The 13,305-nt window shown below is 56.4% G+C and overlaps 1 protein-coding gene across 1 annotated transcript in view; it reads right to left on the reverse strand.

The window, feature by feature from the left end:
• Window positions 1–3,867: 3,867 nt before the first annotated feature.
• The window catches only part of RAP1GAP2 (RAP1 GTPase activating protein 2), a 55,344-nt gene continuing 45,906 nt past the window's right edge, over window positions 3,868–13,305 (reverse strand). Inside the window, exons 13-25 of the mRNA XM_061363278.1 lie at window positions 12,890–12,990; window positions 12,138–12,267; window positions 11,878–12,033; window positions 11,241–11,312; window positions 10,835–10,921; window positions 10,587–10,721; window positions 7,324–7,461; window positions 6,866–6,984; window positions 6,446–6,559; window positions 5,888–6,005; window positions 5,487–5,613; window positions 4,211–4,290; window positions 3,868–4,044 (exon numbers count right to left, since the gene is read on the reverse strand). Of these exons, the coding sequence (XP_061219262.1) occupies window positions 4,036–4,044; window positions 4,211–4,290; window positions 5,487–5,613; window positions 5,888–6,005; window positions 6,446–6,559; window positions 6,866–6,984; window positions 7,324–7,461; window positions 10,587–10,721; window positions 10,835–10,921; window positions 11,241–11,312; window positions 11,878–12,033; window positions 12,138–12,267; window positions 12,890–12,990 (1,386 nt within the window). The 3' untranslated portion in view covers window positions 3,868–4,035. The remainder of the gene's footprint in view (window positions 4,045–4,210; window positions 4,291–5,486; window positions 5,614–5,887; window positions 6,006–6,445; window positions 6,560–6,865; window positions 6,985–7,323; window positions 7,462–10,586; window positions 10,722–10,834; window positions 10,922–11,240; window positions 11,313–11,877; window positions 12,034–12,137; window positions 12,268–12,889; window positions 12,991–13,305) is intronic.

Below are 13,305 nucleotides of genomic sequence, written 5' to 3' on the forward strand. Positions count from 1 at the left end.
GCTCTGGGACAGGGAACGACGGACCCGGCCAGCTCCAGCCAGCAGCAAAGCAACGTGAGCAAGAGGTGCGACCGGCGGGTGCTGAGCGCTGACCTGCTGCTGGCCTGGAGCAGTTATCGGTGCTCAGCACCTCCTGCAGCCAAGGCAGAGACAGGCAGACAGGTCAACAAGCCCATCCGTGCCAGCAGCCCCTTCCCCTGCCACTGCTAAAGACCCTCAAAGCTCTGCAAAGAAGCTGAGTTTGTGCTTCAGATCCCCCCTTTTTGCTCAGAAAGAAAGCACTTTCACGTTGTGCTGGGGTGTAACCCTGTGCTTGGCTCTGTGGGGTATCAGGAGGGTGCAAGTACATGCCAAGAGCAGCAGCTCCAACCAGTCCCTGGGCTCACACAGGAGGTGCTGGTGGTGGGGAACCGGGTTCCTCCTGCTTGCAGCACCAGCACTGAGGAGATGGACCCAGACCCAACCTGCCTCTGCCTCTCACCGGGCTCATGGACTGGTCCAGGCCAAGTACAGGCAGGCTGCAGCAGGAGCAGGGGGGGTATTGAAACCCTGGCAAGGAGGGGAGCAGACCCCCACAACAGGAGAGACCCCCAGTACAGCTGGGGGCTCCCCTGGTTACCCCAGCTGCGTTCTGGAGCCCTTCTGCTCCCTGTGCAAAGTCCTATAGAAGTTATGTGTCTAATGGTGGGGATCAGAAAGGAAAACACACTGGCCAATACTGTTAGTGTCAGTTAAGGATCCTTTCTTTTTCTATATATATACCAGATATATATATATAAAATCCCTTTTATATATGTATATATGTGTGTGTGTCACTTATAAGCACAAAACGTTTTGCAGTATATATACAGGAACACCTTCACCCACTGCGGGAAGTGCAAACGCCTCCGAGGTTTTAACTCAACCACTGGTCAGTCCCAGCATCACCATGGGCTGAAAGGTGCACACCACGCACACGTGGCTGCAGGGAGCACAGGCAGAACCCACGCGAAGGCCCAGCCAAGACATGAGCTGTATGGCCCAGGGGCTGTAAGGATGCTGCAGCGGGTTTGTGCAGCCATAGTGAGGATGCTGTTGAAAACACCCCAGATCATACAGGAGCCGTTGGCAAAGCCAGTGCCAGACCTCAGCTCCTGGCCCCACTGCCAAGGCAAGGACAAGCCCCATGCACTGCATCTCTCTCCCTGAAGCTCCACACTGTGCTGCTGCCTGTAATCCCGTTAGAATAGTTCTACAGATCAACAAGGAAAGTCACAGTTTCAAGTAAAAAAACCCAAGCAAAACCAAAAATGAAACCCCAGCTCACAGTAGCCACTGCATCTTCTGCTGAAAGATCTCATGGAGATCAACACCCAGGCGAATGACGACATCTACAGAATCAAGCAACTTCTCAGGGCAAAAAACAAATCCACGACAGACCCTCAAAGCAAGTCATTGCACCAGTCAGTGTTTCGCTGTGCGGTGTGAGAAAACCAGACCAAAAGCTTCTAAGAGAAAGAACCGGGGACGGGTTTGAAAGTGTTACCAAAGCATCATCAGACAGAAGTGCTGAACAGCAAAGTATGTGGAACCTGAGACATCTAGAGCGAGCTAGGGACCAGGCTAAGCACACGGTGCTTCTCTTCTAGAGAAAACCTCGAGATTTGAGCTCTGTTTAAATGCAACTCAGTGAAAGCAGGACAGTGTCCCCACTAGTGGTTATTGGTATTTAGAGTCCTACACAGCCCACTTGGTGCCTGTGGAACTGTTCTCTGCCTTCCCACTAAGTCGTTCCCTCCTTTAATCTGGTTCCTCTGCAGCCTTTCCTTCCCAAACGGATAAATGATGTGCACGAGTGGGAGCACCGATAGGAACTGACAGTAAAGTTATCAGAGCAGAGCCTCAGGGAGCAGAGCCAGCTCGGTTTGGCTTTGCTCTGGTCCAGGGGAGGTGATGGGGAGGCGGGAGGTGATGGTTTGTTTCTACAAGCACTTCCCCCAGAGAGCTGCGTCCTCCAGGGAGCAGCCACGGTGGCTGCCTGGGGCTGCATCTAGGGGTATAGCTCTGCAGGCACCTCCTAAATCTGGCTGTGGGGTACTCGTGTGCCTCTGGGAGCTCCGGCCGTGTACAGGTAACTTTGGCACCCAAAGTTCTGTGCTCATGAGAAATCATGAACTCAAAGAATTGCTTTCACTTGAGATGGAGAACCTTATTTCATGGAGGGGTTTGCAAAGGCCATGGACAGTGGCAGGGAGCAGGGAGCATCTCTGCAGGGTTTCTTTCAGAAACCTGGTAAGGGAAATCTATGAGCAATGGGAAATTTCTGGACAGACCTCAGTAAACTTTGGACAAAGTTCCATAAAAGAGCAAAAGGATTTCTTGGCATGTTGAGAGGTATTTTTTGGAAAAGGGCATTCCAGGGAAGTCACCTTGCAGAATCCATAATCCTCATCTTTTAAAATAAAGAAAAGCACGTTCAGAAGCAGCAGGACTGCTGGGGGGGGGGGGGGGGGGGAGCAGAGCAGCCTAATGCCAACCAAATCACTGGAATTTTATGCGACCCAACTTATAGGGTAAAGCAGAGCCCATCGGGCGGATTCACTCTGAGTACCAGTGCTGGTATTTAGGTATACTACAGCTTTAGCTTTGGTTAACCTTTTCCTGTGCCCGTGCTCAGTTTCAGGCAGGGAGAAAGCAGGGAGGACGAATAAACCATCTCTGGAGCTGGCAAGAGAGGATGCATTGGCCTCGGTCAGCAGCTCAGCGCAGGACCGGTTCACACGCGCTCCCTTGTGCCGGACACTGAGCCCGTATGGAGCCAGGGGCTGCATCTGCCCAGCAGCTGTGGTGTGGGTCGTGAGCTGAGGGGGAGCCCGGGGAGCTGCTGCATCCATGGTGGGGGTTCAGCCGGTGGGAAGGTGGCTGGGTCCTGCCGGGGCAGATCCCGGTGCAGAGGCGCAGAGCCCGCGCTTCCCACAGGATGGTGGGGTTTTCCCTTGCTGAAACAGAAATTCTCTGCAAAGAGGATAGAAAAGAGGATGAAAGTGTTGGAGCACAGAGCGGAGCACAGCAAACCCCGTCCTCCCTGTACACAGAGCGGAGCACAGCAAACCCCGTCCTCCCTGTACACAGAGCGGAGCACAGCAAACCCCGTCCTCCCTGTACACAGAGTGGAGCACAGCAAACCCCGTCCTCCCTGTACACAGAGCGGAGCACAGCAAACCCCGTCCTCCCTGTACACAGAGCGGAGCACAGCAAACCCCGTCCTCCCTGTACACAGAGCGGAGCACAGCAAACCCCATCCTCCCTGTACACAGAGTGGAGCACAGCAAACCCCATCCTCCCTGTACACAGAGTGGAGCACAGCAAACCCCATCCTCCCTGTACACAGAGTGGAGCACAGCAAACCCCATCCTCCCTGTACACAGAGTGGAGCACAGCAAACCCCATCCTCCCTGTACACAGAGTGGAGCACAGCAAACCCCGTCCTCCCTGTACACAGAGTGGAGCACAGCAAACCCCGTCCTCCCTGTACACAGAGTGGAGCACAGCAAACCCCATCCTCCCTGTACACAGAGTGGAGCACAGCAAACCCCGTCCTCCCTGTACACAGAGTGGAGCACAGCAAACCCCGTCCTCCCTGTACACAGAGTGGAGCACAGCAAACCCCATCCTCCCTGTACACAGAGTGGAGCACAGCAAACCCCGTTCTCCCTGTACACAGAGCGGAGCACAGCAAACCCCATCCTCCCTGTACACAGAGCGGAGCACAGCAAACCCCGTCCTCCCTGTGCAGAGCGGAGCAGAGCAAACCCCATCCTACAGAGTGGCACTGGTGGTCACAGACCTGTCTGTCACCAGCCTATAGCTATTCTTACTCAGTGCTGCCATCTTCCAAGAGCCTTTAGGATGCTCTAAGATCATTCTTGGTCACATATTTAAGCATAGGCAGTGCAATTAGCCAGTGTTAGCTACACACAGCCCTGCCCACACATGGGTCACTGCACAGCAGCACGTTCCAGACGCTCACCTTGTGCAGGGTCACGACTCCTCCTGCTAATGGCTCTGATGAAAGAACAGAACAGGAGATGAGTTGTAAAGGAAGGGGTGAGAACTCGTGAAACCCCTTCCCCACCCTCACCCCAGCCCCGCACAGGCTCTGCCCCACAAAAGGGGACGGGCAGGATGCGGCCACGCTGCACCCCATCCCACCGGAACCACCGGCACCTACCGAGCTGGAGCTGCTGTGGCTGAGCTTGTCAAAGCGAAACTTGAGGTTTGAGCGGGGAGAGTTCCTGTTCTTTATATCTGCTGGCAGGAGGGGGAAAGCAAAGAGGAAAAACCATTGCTGTGAACAGGGATATCTGCAGAAGCACAGCGCTGACTGACACCCACCAGCCAGGAGCTTCAATAAACCACCGCCACTGGTACCAATATTGAGTCTGTTTTGGCTGAATGTTTGGCAAAATCTTTACATTAAATGTTTTTGATGGAACAAATTGAGGCTTAATTACATTTCACAGTCTTTCTACTGGAAATGCCACTGAAAAGGCTATGGGAAATGACTGATCCATATAATGTATGGGTGGATTTTCATGTTCTTGGCAGGAAAAATACAAAATAAACACTTCAAACATTAGAAGGGGCTGGTTTGATAGTGCAGAAAATCACTAATGAATAAGGAGGAGGACCTGTGGGGTGCTGAGACACAAAAAGCCAGACAGACCGCGCTCTGCAGTGCAGCTTTCCCCATGGTGTTCCAATTACAGAGCTGCTGAGGGTGGGATCGTGGCTCCCCGGCTGTCTCACAAACAGCTCTGATGCTCCGAACACCATTCCATGCTGGTGGTGGTGGCTCAGCAGCGCTCTGCCCATGGGGATCTGAGGGAAGGGGCGAGAGCTGCTGGCACCCCCAGCCCATTAACACAGGATGCACCTGCAAAGGGCCGGTTGTGCCAGCTCTACCCTGTTGCACATGGTCTGGCTGGGATGGATGGAGCCGGCGGTTGGCTGGCAGCAGGGTGATGGAACCAGGACCAGGGGAAGCTGCTTGTTTATTAAATAAGGAGTGAGTCAGGGCTGGGTCCTTGGAGACAGTGAGTTTCCACGACTACTGCACATGCCCGTCGGGGAGAAGGGAGGAAACAAAGCCACAGCAAAAGCCACCTCAGTGCTCTCATTTAGAAGGGAAACAAATTCCCATGGAAATACAGAATAAAGCACATGGGACCACCTCTCCAGAACAGCCCATCAGAATCAGGGTTTAGGGATGAGTGAGGGCTTGTGCTGCATCCCGTACAGGGTGTCCATCCTGCCAGGGTGAGGGTGTCCACTGCTTCACCCCATCACCTTCAACAGCAGCCTGCAGCTCAGGCAAGCCTGGGAAGGGATTCTCCATCCCAGAGTCACAGACCCGATGCTGGAGCTGCAAACCCCATCTCTGGAAGACCCAGGAGCTTCCAGGGGCTCTGGGAGCGAAGGCAGTGCCGGTGCTGCCCATGACCCACCTGTGGGGCTCCTGCTCATGATGACGGGGGTGGCCGCAGCCGCCGCGCTGGGGCTCTCGCTGCCGGGCGAGGCGCCATACACAAACACGTCCTGCTTGAACGGTGATGCTGTGGAGGGCTGGCTCCCCTGCACCGGAGAGACCACGGCTGCATCCCTGCCACTGAGCCCCATCACCCCCCAGCCATGGAGAGCAACCTCCTGGCCCCGTGTGCTGAGCACCACCAGGGCACGCCAGGGCTCATGGGGTTTCCCACCCAGCTCTCCTCCTCCCTGAGCATGGGAACAGGGTTAAACCCCTTGATGCCAGTGGGGTAGAGGCACCGGGGGCACTTCCTGCACACAGAGGGCTATGTGGAGCGGGTCCCAATCCCGAACATGCCACGGTGGGGTTGGTGCCTACCACGCTGTCGTACTCCTCCAGGGTTTCACTCTCCCCCGCCGTGCTGCTGAAGCTGCTGGTGCTCGAGGAGGAGCGGGAGATGTTTGTCCTCCCGTTCTCTTTCAGCTTAATAAATGGCCTGGGAAGAGGCAAAACAAAATCAAGGGCATGGAGCTGTCGCTGGGGAAGCTGGGTCCTCTGGTTGTACCAGCGGGGACAGCCCCTCCTGTGCACCCTGCAGCAGAGCAGCTCCATCGGGATGAACGATGGGGGTGCTGCTGTAAACACCCACTTCCAAAAGCACGGGGTAGAGCGGTTCGTGGGAGCTGCCACAGAAACCCCACTTCCAGGAGGAGCTCCCTGCTCAACCCCTGCCATGAGGATTTAGCAGCCCTTGTCAAATGCTGCTCTTTGCTCTTTTCAGCTATTTCCAGCCCATAAAGGAGCTGTGCTCATGAATCACCAGAATCTGGTTTTTCCCCTCCCTGAATTTCAAACTTATTTATAGCAAAAACTGGCGATGGTTTTGTTTGACAGAGCCCCCAGTGGTCTGTTGGGCTGCAGCTCCCCCCGCCTCACCTGTCCTTGTTGGGGCATATTTCAGGGGAGCTGGGGTTGGACGAGGTCTCAGACTTCATCTCTTGGGAAGAATGTCCCAAATCTGGTGTCTTCTGGGTGCCAGAAACGCTGTCACTGGGGGCACAGAGAGACAGGTTGCATGAGTTACACAAGAGACTTAAAAAGGATGGTCAAATTATACTTCCTAACACCAAACGCTAAACTGAAGGAGTGACAGATGCTCGCTGGGTACCACCACTGCGATTTAAATCAGAGGGAAGGGATCCAAGACACAATTCCTCGAACACGGCAAAAGCAGCTCTCGTTGCTGCCTTGTGTGGGAAGGGGAGGCTGCGCCCCAGGCGAGGCTGTCAGCACCCGCCAACAGCTTCAGGTGCAGTAGGGGTTTCTGTCCTTAGTGACGGGCGATGTCACACTCACCACCTCGTCCTGGGCTCTGCCTGGCTCTCGGACCCCGTGTGCAGGCGAGGGAACAGCCCCGAGCGGCGCTTGATGGGGCTCCTGGACTGGTTCTTGGCTGCAGCTGCTGGAACTGGGGGCTGAAAGCACAGAGCAGGCCAGGTTGGAGAGCAAAGCTCCTTCCTACAGGCCGAGAAGACTGAACGTCCTATGGGGAATTACTGTGCCTGCAGTTCTCCTCTAGACAACATGTAACACCAGAATCTCCTCTGCGTGTTGGGCTGAAAGCCCCAAGAAGCTCCTCTTCAGTTCTGCCACAAAACAAGCCCAACTGGACAAAGCACTGATAAAATCACGCTGTGGTCAGTGACCTCCTCACCCTCATCCTCGCTGCCCACGCAGGGACAGCCAGACCCTGTCACACGTGCAGTGCCCTGCCAGGGACAGGGGAGGGACGGACAGAGGGACTCAGCGCTCACCGAGAAGGTGGTCTTGGTCACCTCGCCGCTGTTGTGCGCGATGCCACCGCTGAGGCTGCCCGGGATGCCGCTGCCGTGGTGCTTCTTCTGGCTGCCCACCATCGTCTCCATGGAGTGGCTGCGCACCCGGATGGCTCTCTGTGCCGGAGGGGACAGCAGGTCACCACCTCACCACCACCCTGACCCCAAAGCCCCTGCCCGGCCCCACATCTGCCCCAGGTCCTCCCCGAGCACCAGCACCCACCAACAGTAACTTGGCAGGTAACAGCAGCCACATTGCACTGCACAGCCCAAGGACAAGGCACCACGGGGCTCTGGGAGCCCCATAGCCACCGTGTGAACAGATTTCCCTCCATTGCCTCTGTGACACCACATGTGAGAGCCAAGGACTTCAGCTTTGGGACTGGAGAAGCAGATACAAACCCCAGCTTCTGCTCGACCTCCCAAACCCCTCAGCAGGAACAGGGATGCGCACACCCCCCTGTGATTCTCCCTGGACCCGGAGAGGAGAGATCCAACACGGAGCCTCCTGCCTGCACCTCCTGCATGCTGATGGACTCTCCAACCTGGCCCAAAACATCCCCAGAGCTGGAGGCTGCCCAGCTGCACAGCAGCACTTCTGCTCTCAGCATGCTAATGCTTGACAACCACATTCAGCCTGGAGCTCTGCTGCTGCTGGTTTGGCCCATCCATCTCTGTGTGAGACCTGGAGACAGCATCATCCCCACAGCAGCCACAGGCTCTCCCTGCTCCTTCCATCTTCATTTCTCCCAATCAAGCAGCCCCTTTCCTCGCTCTTCCCATCAGCCACGATCCCCTGGGCTCTGGACTCTTTCCTCCAGCCTGCCCTTGTCTGAGCCACATCACCAAGTTTGGGCACAGCTTCTCCTGCTGCAGCCCCACTGCTGGACGCAGCAGAGCATCCACCTCTACTGCTGCTGCACAGAACTCCTCCTGCAGTTCAATCCTGTGGCCAAACATCCGTGTCCTCCTCCCAGCCCCGGCCAAGGGCTGCACTTCCCACACAGCCGGAGCTCATGCAGCACACCACAGCCTCTGCCCAGCTGCCCTGGGATAGCTGTGTCCATTTGGGCACAGGCTGGGTTTCACAGGAAGGAGATGCCAAGCACGAGGCCTTGTGCCCCTGTTCCCTCTGGCTGTACTGGATTGCTGGAGCTCCATGGCTGAGGGATGCCCGCAGCTGGACGTGCCCTGCCCAGGCATGGAGAAGGGGCACCAAGTCCAACCCTACTCTGTAGCAGAGCCTGGAGATGTGCTGGGCTGGGTCTGGGCATGATGGACTTGCAGTCCCCATGGAGCTCCCTATGTGCCCATAGGGACCAGCAGCCGGGCTCTGCGATCACCAGCAGCACGAGCTGGAAGAGGGCTGCTGTAACCTGTTTTGTCTCAACACTGTTCCAAGCAGAGCTGCACACACTGGAGGCAGAGACCTTCTGCACATCCAAACCGGGTGCTTAAACAGGACCTGAGCTATTTTTAAAGGCTTCTCTCAGTTGTTGTCCCAAGCACTTACAAACACGACCACAAGTTCTTCTCAGCGTCTGGCACACGCCAGGAAAAGCAGCAGTGAAATGCACAAGTTATAAAAAATCTATACCCATATTTTAATTCCTGCAGTCGCCATAGCAACGGGAGCCCAAACCGGACCGTGATGCCAATGTGCCACTTACAGCAAAGTTCTCATCGCAGCTACTCCCTCTGAATTGTGGCTGCAGTCTGCATCATGCCACGGCTGCCTCCTCCAGCCCCTGAACCCCAGCTCAACGTAAAGGGGTTCGGAAGGGAACAAGCCATCAGGGATGTCTGGAGGTGCCCAGCACTGCCCCTGCTGCACTGGCACCAGGGGTTACTGGCACTGCACTGGGGTGAGGAGGAGCTGCAGCTCCAAACTCCCACTGAGACCGAGCCCATGCTGGGGACGTGGTCACCAGGACAGCCCCATGCTGTCCCTCCTGCCCGTCCAGTAACAAGCACCAAGCAAGAGTCCATCAGACCAGGTTTATTGGGGTCAGCAGCTGATACAAGTCAGTGTTGCAGGCAGAAGGAACCAGTCACTGGCTTTGCTGCCAGGGGCTCCAGTGGGTGCTGTGCCCTGCAGCAGGAGGTGTCTGCCCGGGGCTGCGGAGCTCTGCAGGGCACCCAGTGCCCTGCTGTGCTGCCCTGAGCAGCTGGTCCCTTGCACAGCCCAGGAAGGGGCTGCAGGCTGGGTCACTGGTGCTGCGGGGCTCAGGTCTCGCCCATCCCAGCCCCGGTTCATCCCCTCTCCTCTCCCTGCTCACTCTGAAGCACGTGGTGGAGGACATAAGCGAGCAAGCAGCCCAGCAGGCCAACCCAGGCCATGGAGCTCCCCACCTGCCCCAGCGCACCCTGCAATGCCGAGACAGCAAAGTCCACTTTTGTACAGGAAGAGTGTGCAGAAAACGATCATTTAACATCGCCTCAGCCCCTGAAGTTGTTGCTGTGAGGTACCACTGCCAGCATCTCCATTTCCCCGTGTCTCATAGCTAAGGAGCACACCTGAGCCTCCAGCACCCCTGCAGTGTGGCCAGGAAGTGCTCACCCCTCCCCTGCACCCAGCACAGGATGAGGTGGCCCATCCGCCACCCACCAGTGCCCATTGCTCTATACTGCAGAGGAAACGTGCCTGTCCCTGCACACCCAGACAGAGAGGCAGTGCCTGAGCTCAGGGGCTCCGGTGGACACCCACCCATGGGCACAGCCTGGATCTACACACACCAGCCCTGCCCAGCTCCCCATCACTGCTGCAGCCTCACCAGAGACCTCTGGCAGTGCTCACACCCCAAGACTCAAGTCCTCACTGCCAGTGGGTCACTCCAACAGCAGCTCAGAGTTTCCTCTACATCATTTTATCTTCTCCAACCCACTCCCCCTTCTCTCCCCTTACACTCACCCAACCCACCCCAGCACACCCAGCACCATTTCCCTTCCCCAAACCCAGCACCTCCCATTGTCTCTCCTATTATAAGCACAACACTGACCACCTCTCACCTGCTGCCACCCCGGGCATCCTTCCCCCCATCGTGTCCTGCAGGCAGTGTGACACAGCAAGCCCCAGGGCCAGCCAGCAGCCAGGTTACACAAGCAGGACCTGCCCTGCAGCGGTGGACCAAGACCTCTCTGGAGGGTCCCCCTTGTCCCCCTGCACCACTCATCTGCATCCTCCATTAGACCGTGCCTCGCCAGCCCTGGGTGCGTTTAATGCTGCAAGGGACGGGGTTTACCTTGAATGACTCCAGAAAGCCGCCGTGACCCCCGTTCTCCAGCTTGTCCTCCTCAGGCCCCAGCCCCAGCATGGTCTGTGTGTGCCCATGGAGCTCGTCGTGGAGGTTGTCCAGCAAGGCAGCCCGCGTCCGGTCCTGGGGAGCGAGATCGGGCTCATGGCAGGGGCCCATGGGGCAGGGGCAGGGATGCGGGGCAGGGATGGCAGGAGCGGTCCTGCCAGCAGGGACGTGCGGGCAGCAGACGTTACCTCCAGCTTTGCGAACTTGTCGGACTTGCAGCAGGCGTTCTCGGCATTGATGAGCTTGGTCAGCAGGAACTCGCGGAACTCGGGGCTCTGCGGGGCACGGAACCACAGTGGAAAACACCCGGCCATGAGAGCCTCCATCTCTGCTATGGAGCTGTACTGGCCCCAAACTGAGCTCATGGCACCGCAGCCCCTCCAGATGTGGGGCATTGGCTCGGGGTGCCCTCCTGCACTGGCCAGCACCCGCACATGGGTTATGCCACAGCACAACCCCTGACCCTACCATAAACCAGAAATCAAAACAAAGGTATGCACATCCCCAAAGCCGTGCAGGCGTGCATGGAAACATCTCGGACATACGCACGTCCTTCTTTTACAGCCTGGGCCATGCTCCCTGCCCGGCTCTTACCTTCTGGAATACCGGCGGGCTCGGCAGGGGCGGCCCGAAGGAGGGGACATCTTCCCGAGCCGTGACCGACACCTGCGGAGCCAAGAGAAGTGTTATTCCAGCGGATGCAGCCTCAGCACAGGGATGTCCCTCTCCTGGGGTCAGCCAGTGTGGGATGGGAGATGCTCAGCCCAGCCCCTAAGAGCGAAGGTACACACCAGAGCTCCTTCCCAGCCATCCCTCCTGTGCTCATGAGGGGGTCACCCATACCCAGGTTTTTATATTTCCTTCCTATTCATCCTGTTTTCATTTGTGTCTCTCTCAGAAACCAGAACAGTGACAGGGTTTATGCCACCTGCCCTTGAGCGATGCATTAGACAGGTCTGAGCTGTTCTGAGGCTTATTCAGATGCTGAGTAGCATCAAAAATCTTTAGCAAATGAGCATGCTACTATACACGCACATAGTTCATACATGTATGTATACTCACACATTATGTAATAGTGTGCACATAAATATACATGTGTGTATATATGCATGTTTAATGTCCACATCCATAAGCTGTGTGGGGATGATTTGGTACAGCACGGCTGGGCAGCCACCTCCTGACCTCAGCTGAGCTGCTGGAGCAGAGCCAGGCTCGCATGAGCTTCCCCCACCTTGTACGCCGTGTTTTCCGCCTCGGGGTTCTCCGCCTGCACCACAATGTAGGCATGCAAGAAGTTGGAGGCGATCATGTCTGGGACAAACGGCGTGTTCTCTTCTTGGAAGATAATTGCCACGATGTCGTTGCCAATGTGCCTCTTCCTCTGGAGCTACATGGAAGAGGAGAACATTTGGTGGGTAAAGCCCGGCGGCACTGCTCCCGCGGCAGCAAGCCCCAGTGCCGGGGGCTGGAGAAAGAAAGCTCATCCCTTACTTGCTGCGTGTCTCCCTCGGTAAAAGGCAGCTTTGTAGAGACGTGAAACATTATCTCCCTGTCCCTGAACACGGTGTACACGGACTCTGCTCCCGTCTGCCCGTGGCTGACATCCAGACCTCCTCGAAAACTGGAGATGGAGGGGAAGGAGGGGAGAAACCAAGAGATATTAATTGAATGCTTCGCGGAGAGAGCAGCAGCTGCTGGAGGACAGGGAATAGAACCAACTGCCTCATTTGTCTTTGGTAGCGAGCAAACGGGAGAGAACAAACTGTGCATCATGTACAGTAATCGCACATCACCACCGCCCCACAGCCTGTTCAGCACGGCAGCGCCGAGCCAGCGGCTGAGGCTGACCAACAGTGGTGTCCAGCACTGCGGTGATGGGCTGACCTCGGCCATCACCACCAGCCAGGGCTCTGCCCGTGCCATGGCCGCTGCAGCGACCGGGCTGGCATCACACCAGATCCGAGCCCACGGCACTGGACAGGGCGCACTCCCATACAGAGCTGCCCTCGCCTGTGGTGAATGCAGCCGGGTTTTCTCTGCAGAAGGAATTTGCTCTCTCTTGGCAGCTCCCATTGCTTTTACTCCCCCAGCTTTGTCAAACAAGCCAGAGCTATATTTGCTTCTGCTTTGTACATCCCGCTCAGGGGGAAGGTGACTTCTGTTCTTGCACCGTGGATATTTTTACATATGACATGGTCTCTTGCTAAATGTTTTTGTAAAATCAGTCTTTTTATTTAACTTACCCTTTGAAGTCCTGGAGCGTTATGGTGTCTCCCAGAAAACTTAAGAAGTTCTTGAAGGCAGCACTCTCCTCATTATTGCCAAACAACTCCTCCTCTTGGGTCTGCAAAACACAGGGAGCATCTTTTGAGAGCCCCAGCTATGCCTGTTTCCAGCAGCCAGTTGCTCCCCTGCCACGCTACAGGTGGTACAGACACAGCCACGGACACCATGAACATGGGGGTCCCTTCCAAGTGTGCCTTCCACATTTCACCCTTACAATCAAACCTTCCTCTCAGCAAAGTGCCACAGTAACAGTGAAAGGAACCATCCTGCCACAGCTCTGCTTGGTGGTTTCTGCTTGGGCCACCCCTCCCTGCCTGTCCATCCCCTGACACCTCCTGCCCATCCACAGGGTGCCACCAGCACCTTGTCCCAG

This window comes from Neopsephotus bourkii, unplaced genomic scaffold (genome assembly GCF_033783945.1).
Source record: "Neopsephotus bourkii isolate Nb327-2 ecotype Australia unplaced genomic scaffold, CSIRO-AGI_Nbou_v1 NB_1154, whole genome shotgun sequence".
NCBI lineage: Eukaryota > Metazoa > Chordata > Aves > Psittaciformes > Psittacidae > Neopsephotus > Neopsephotus bourkii.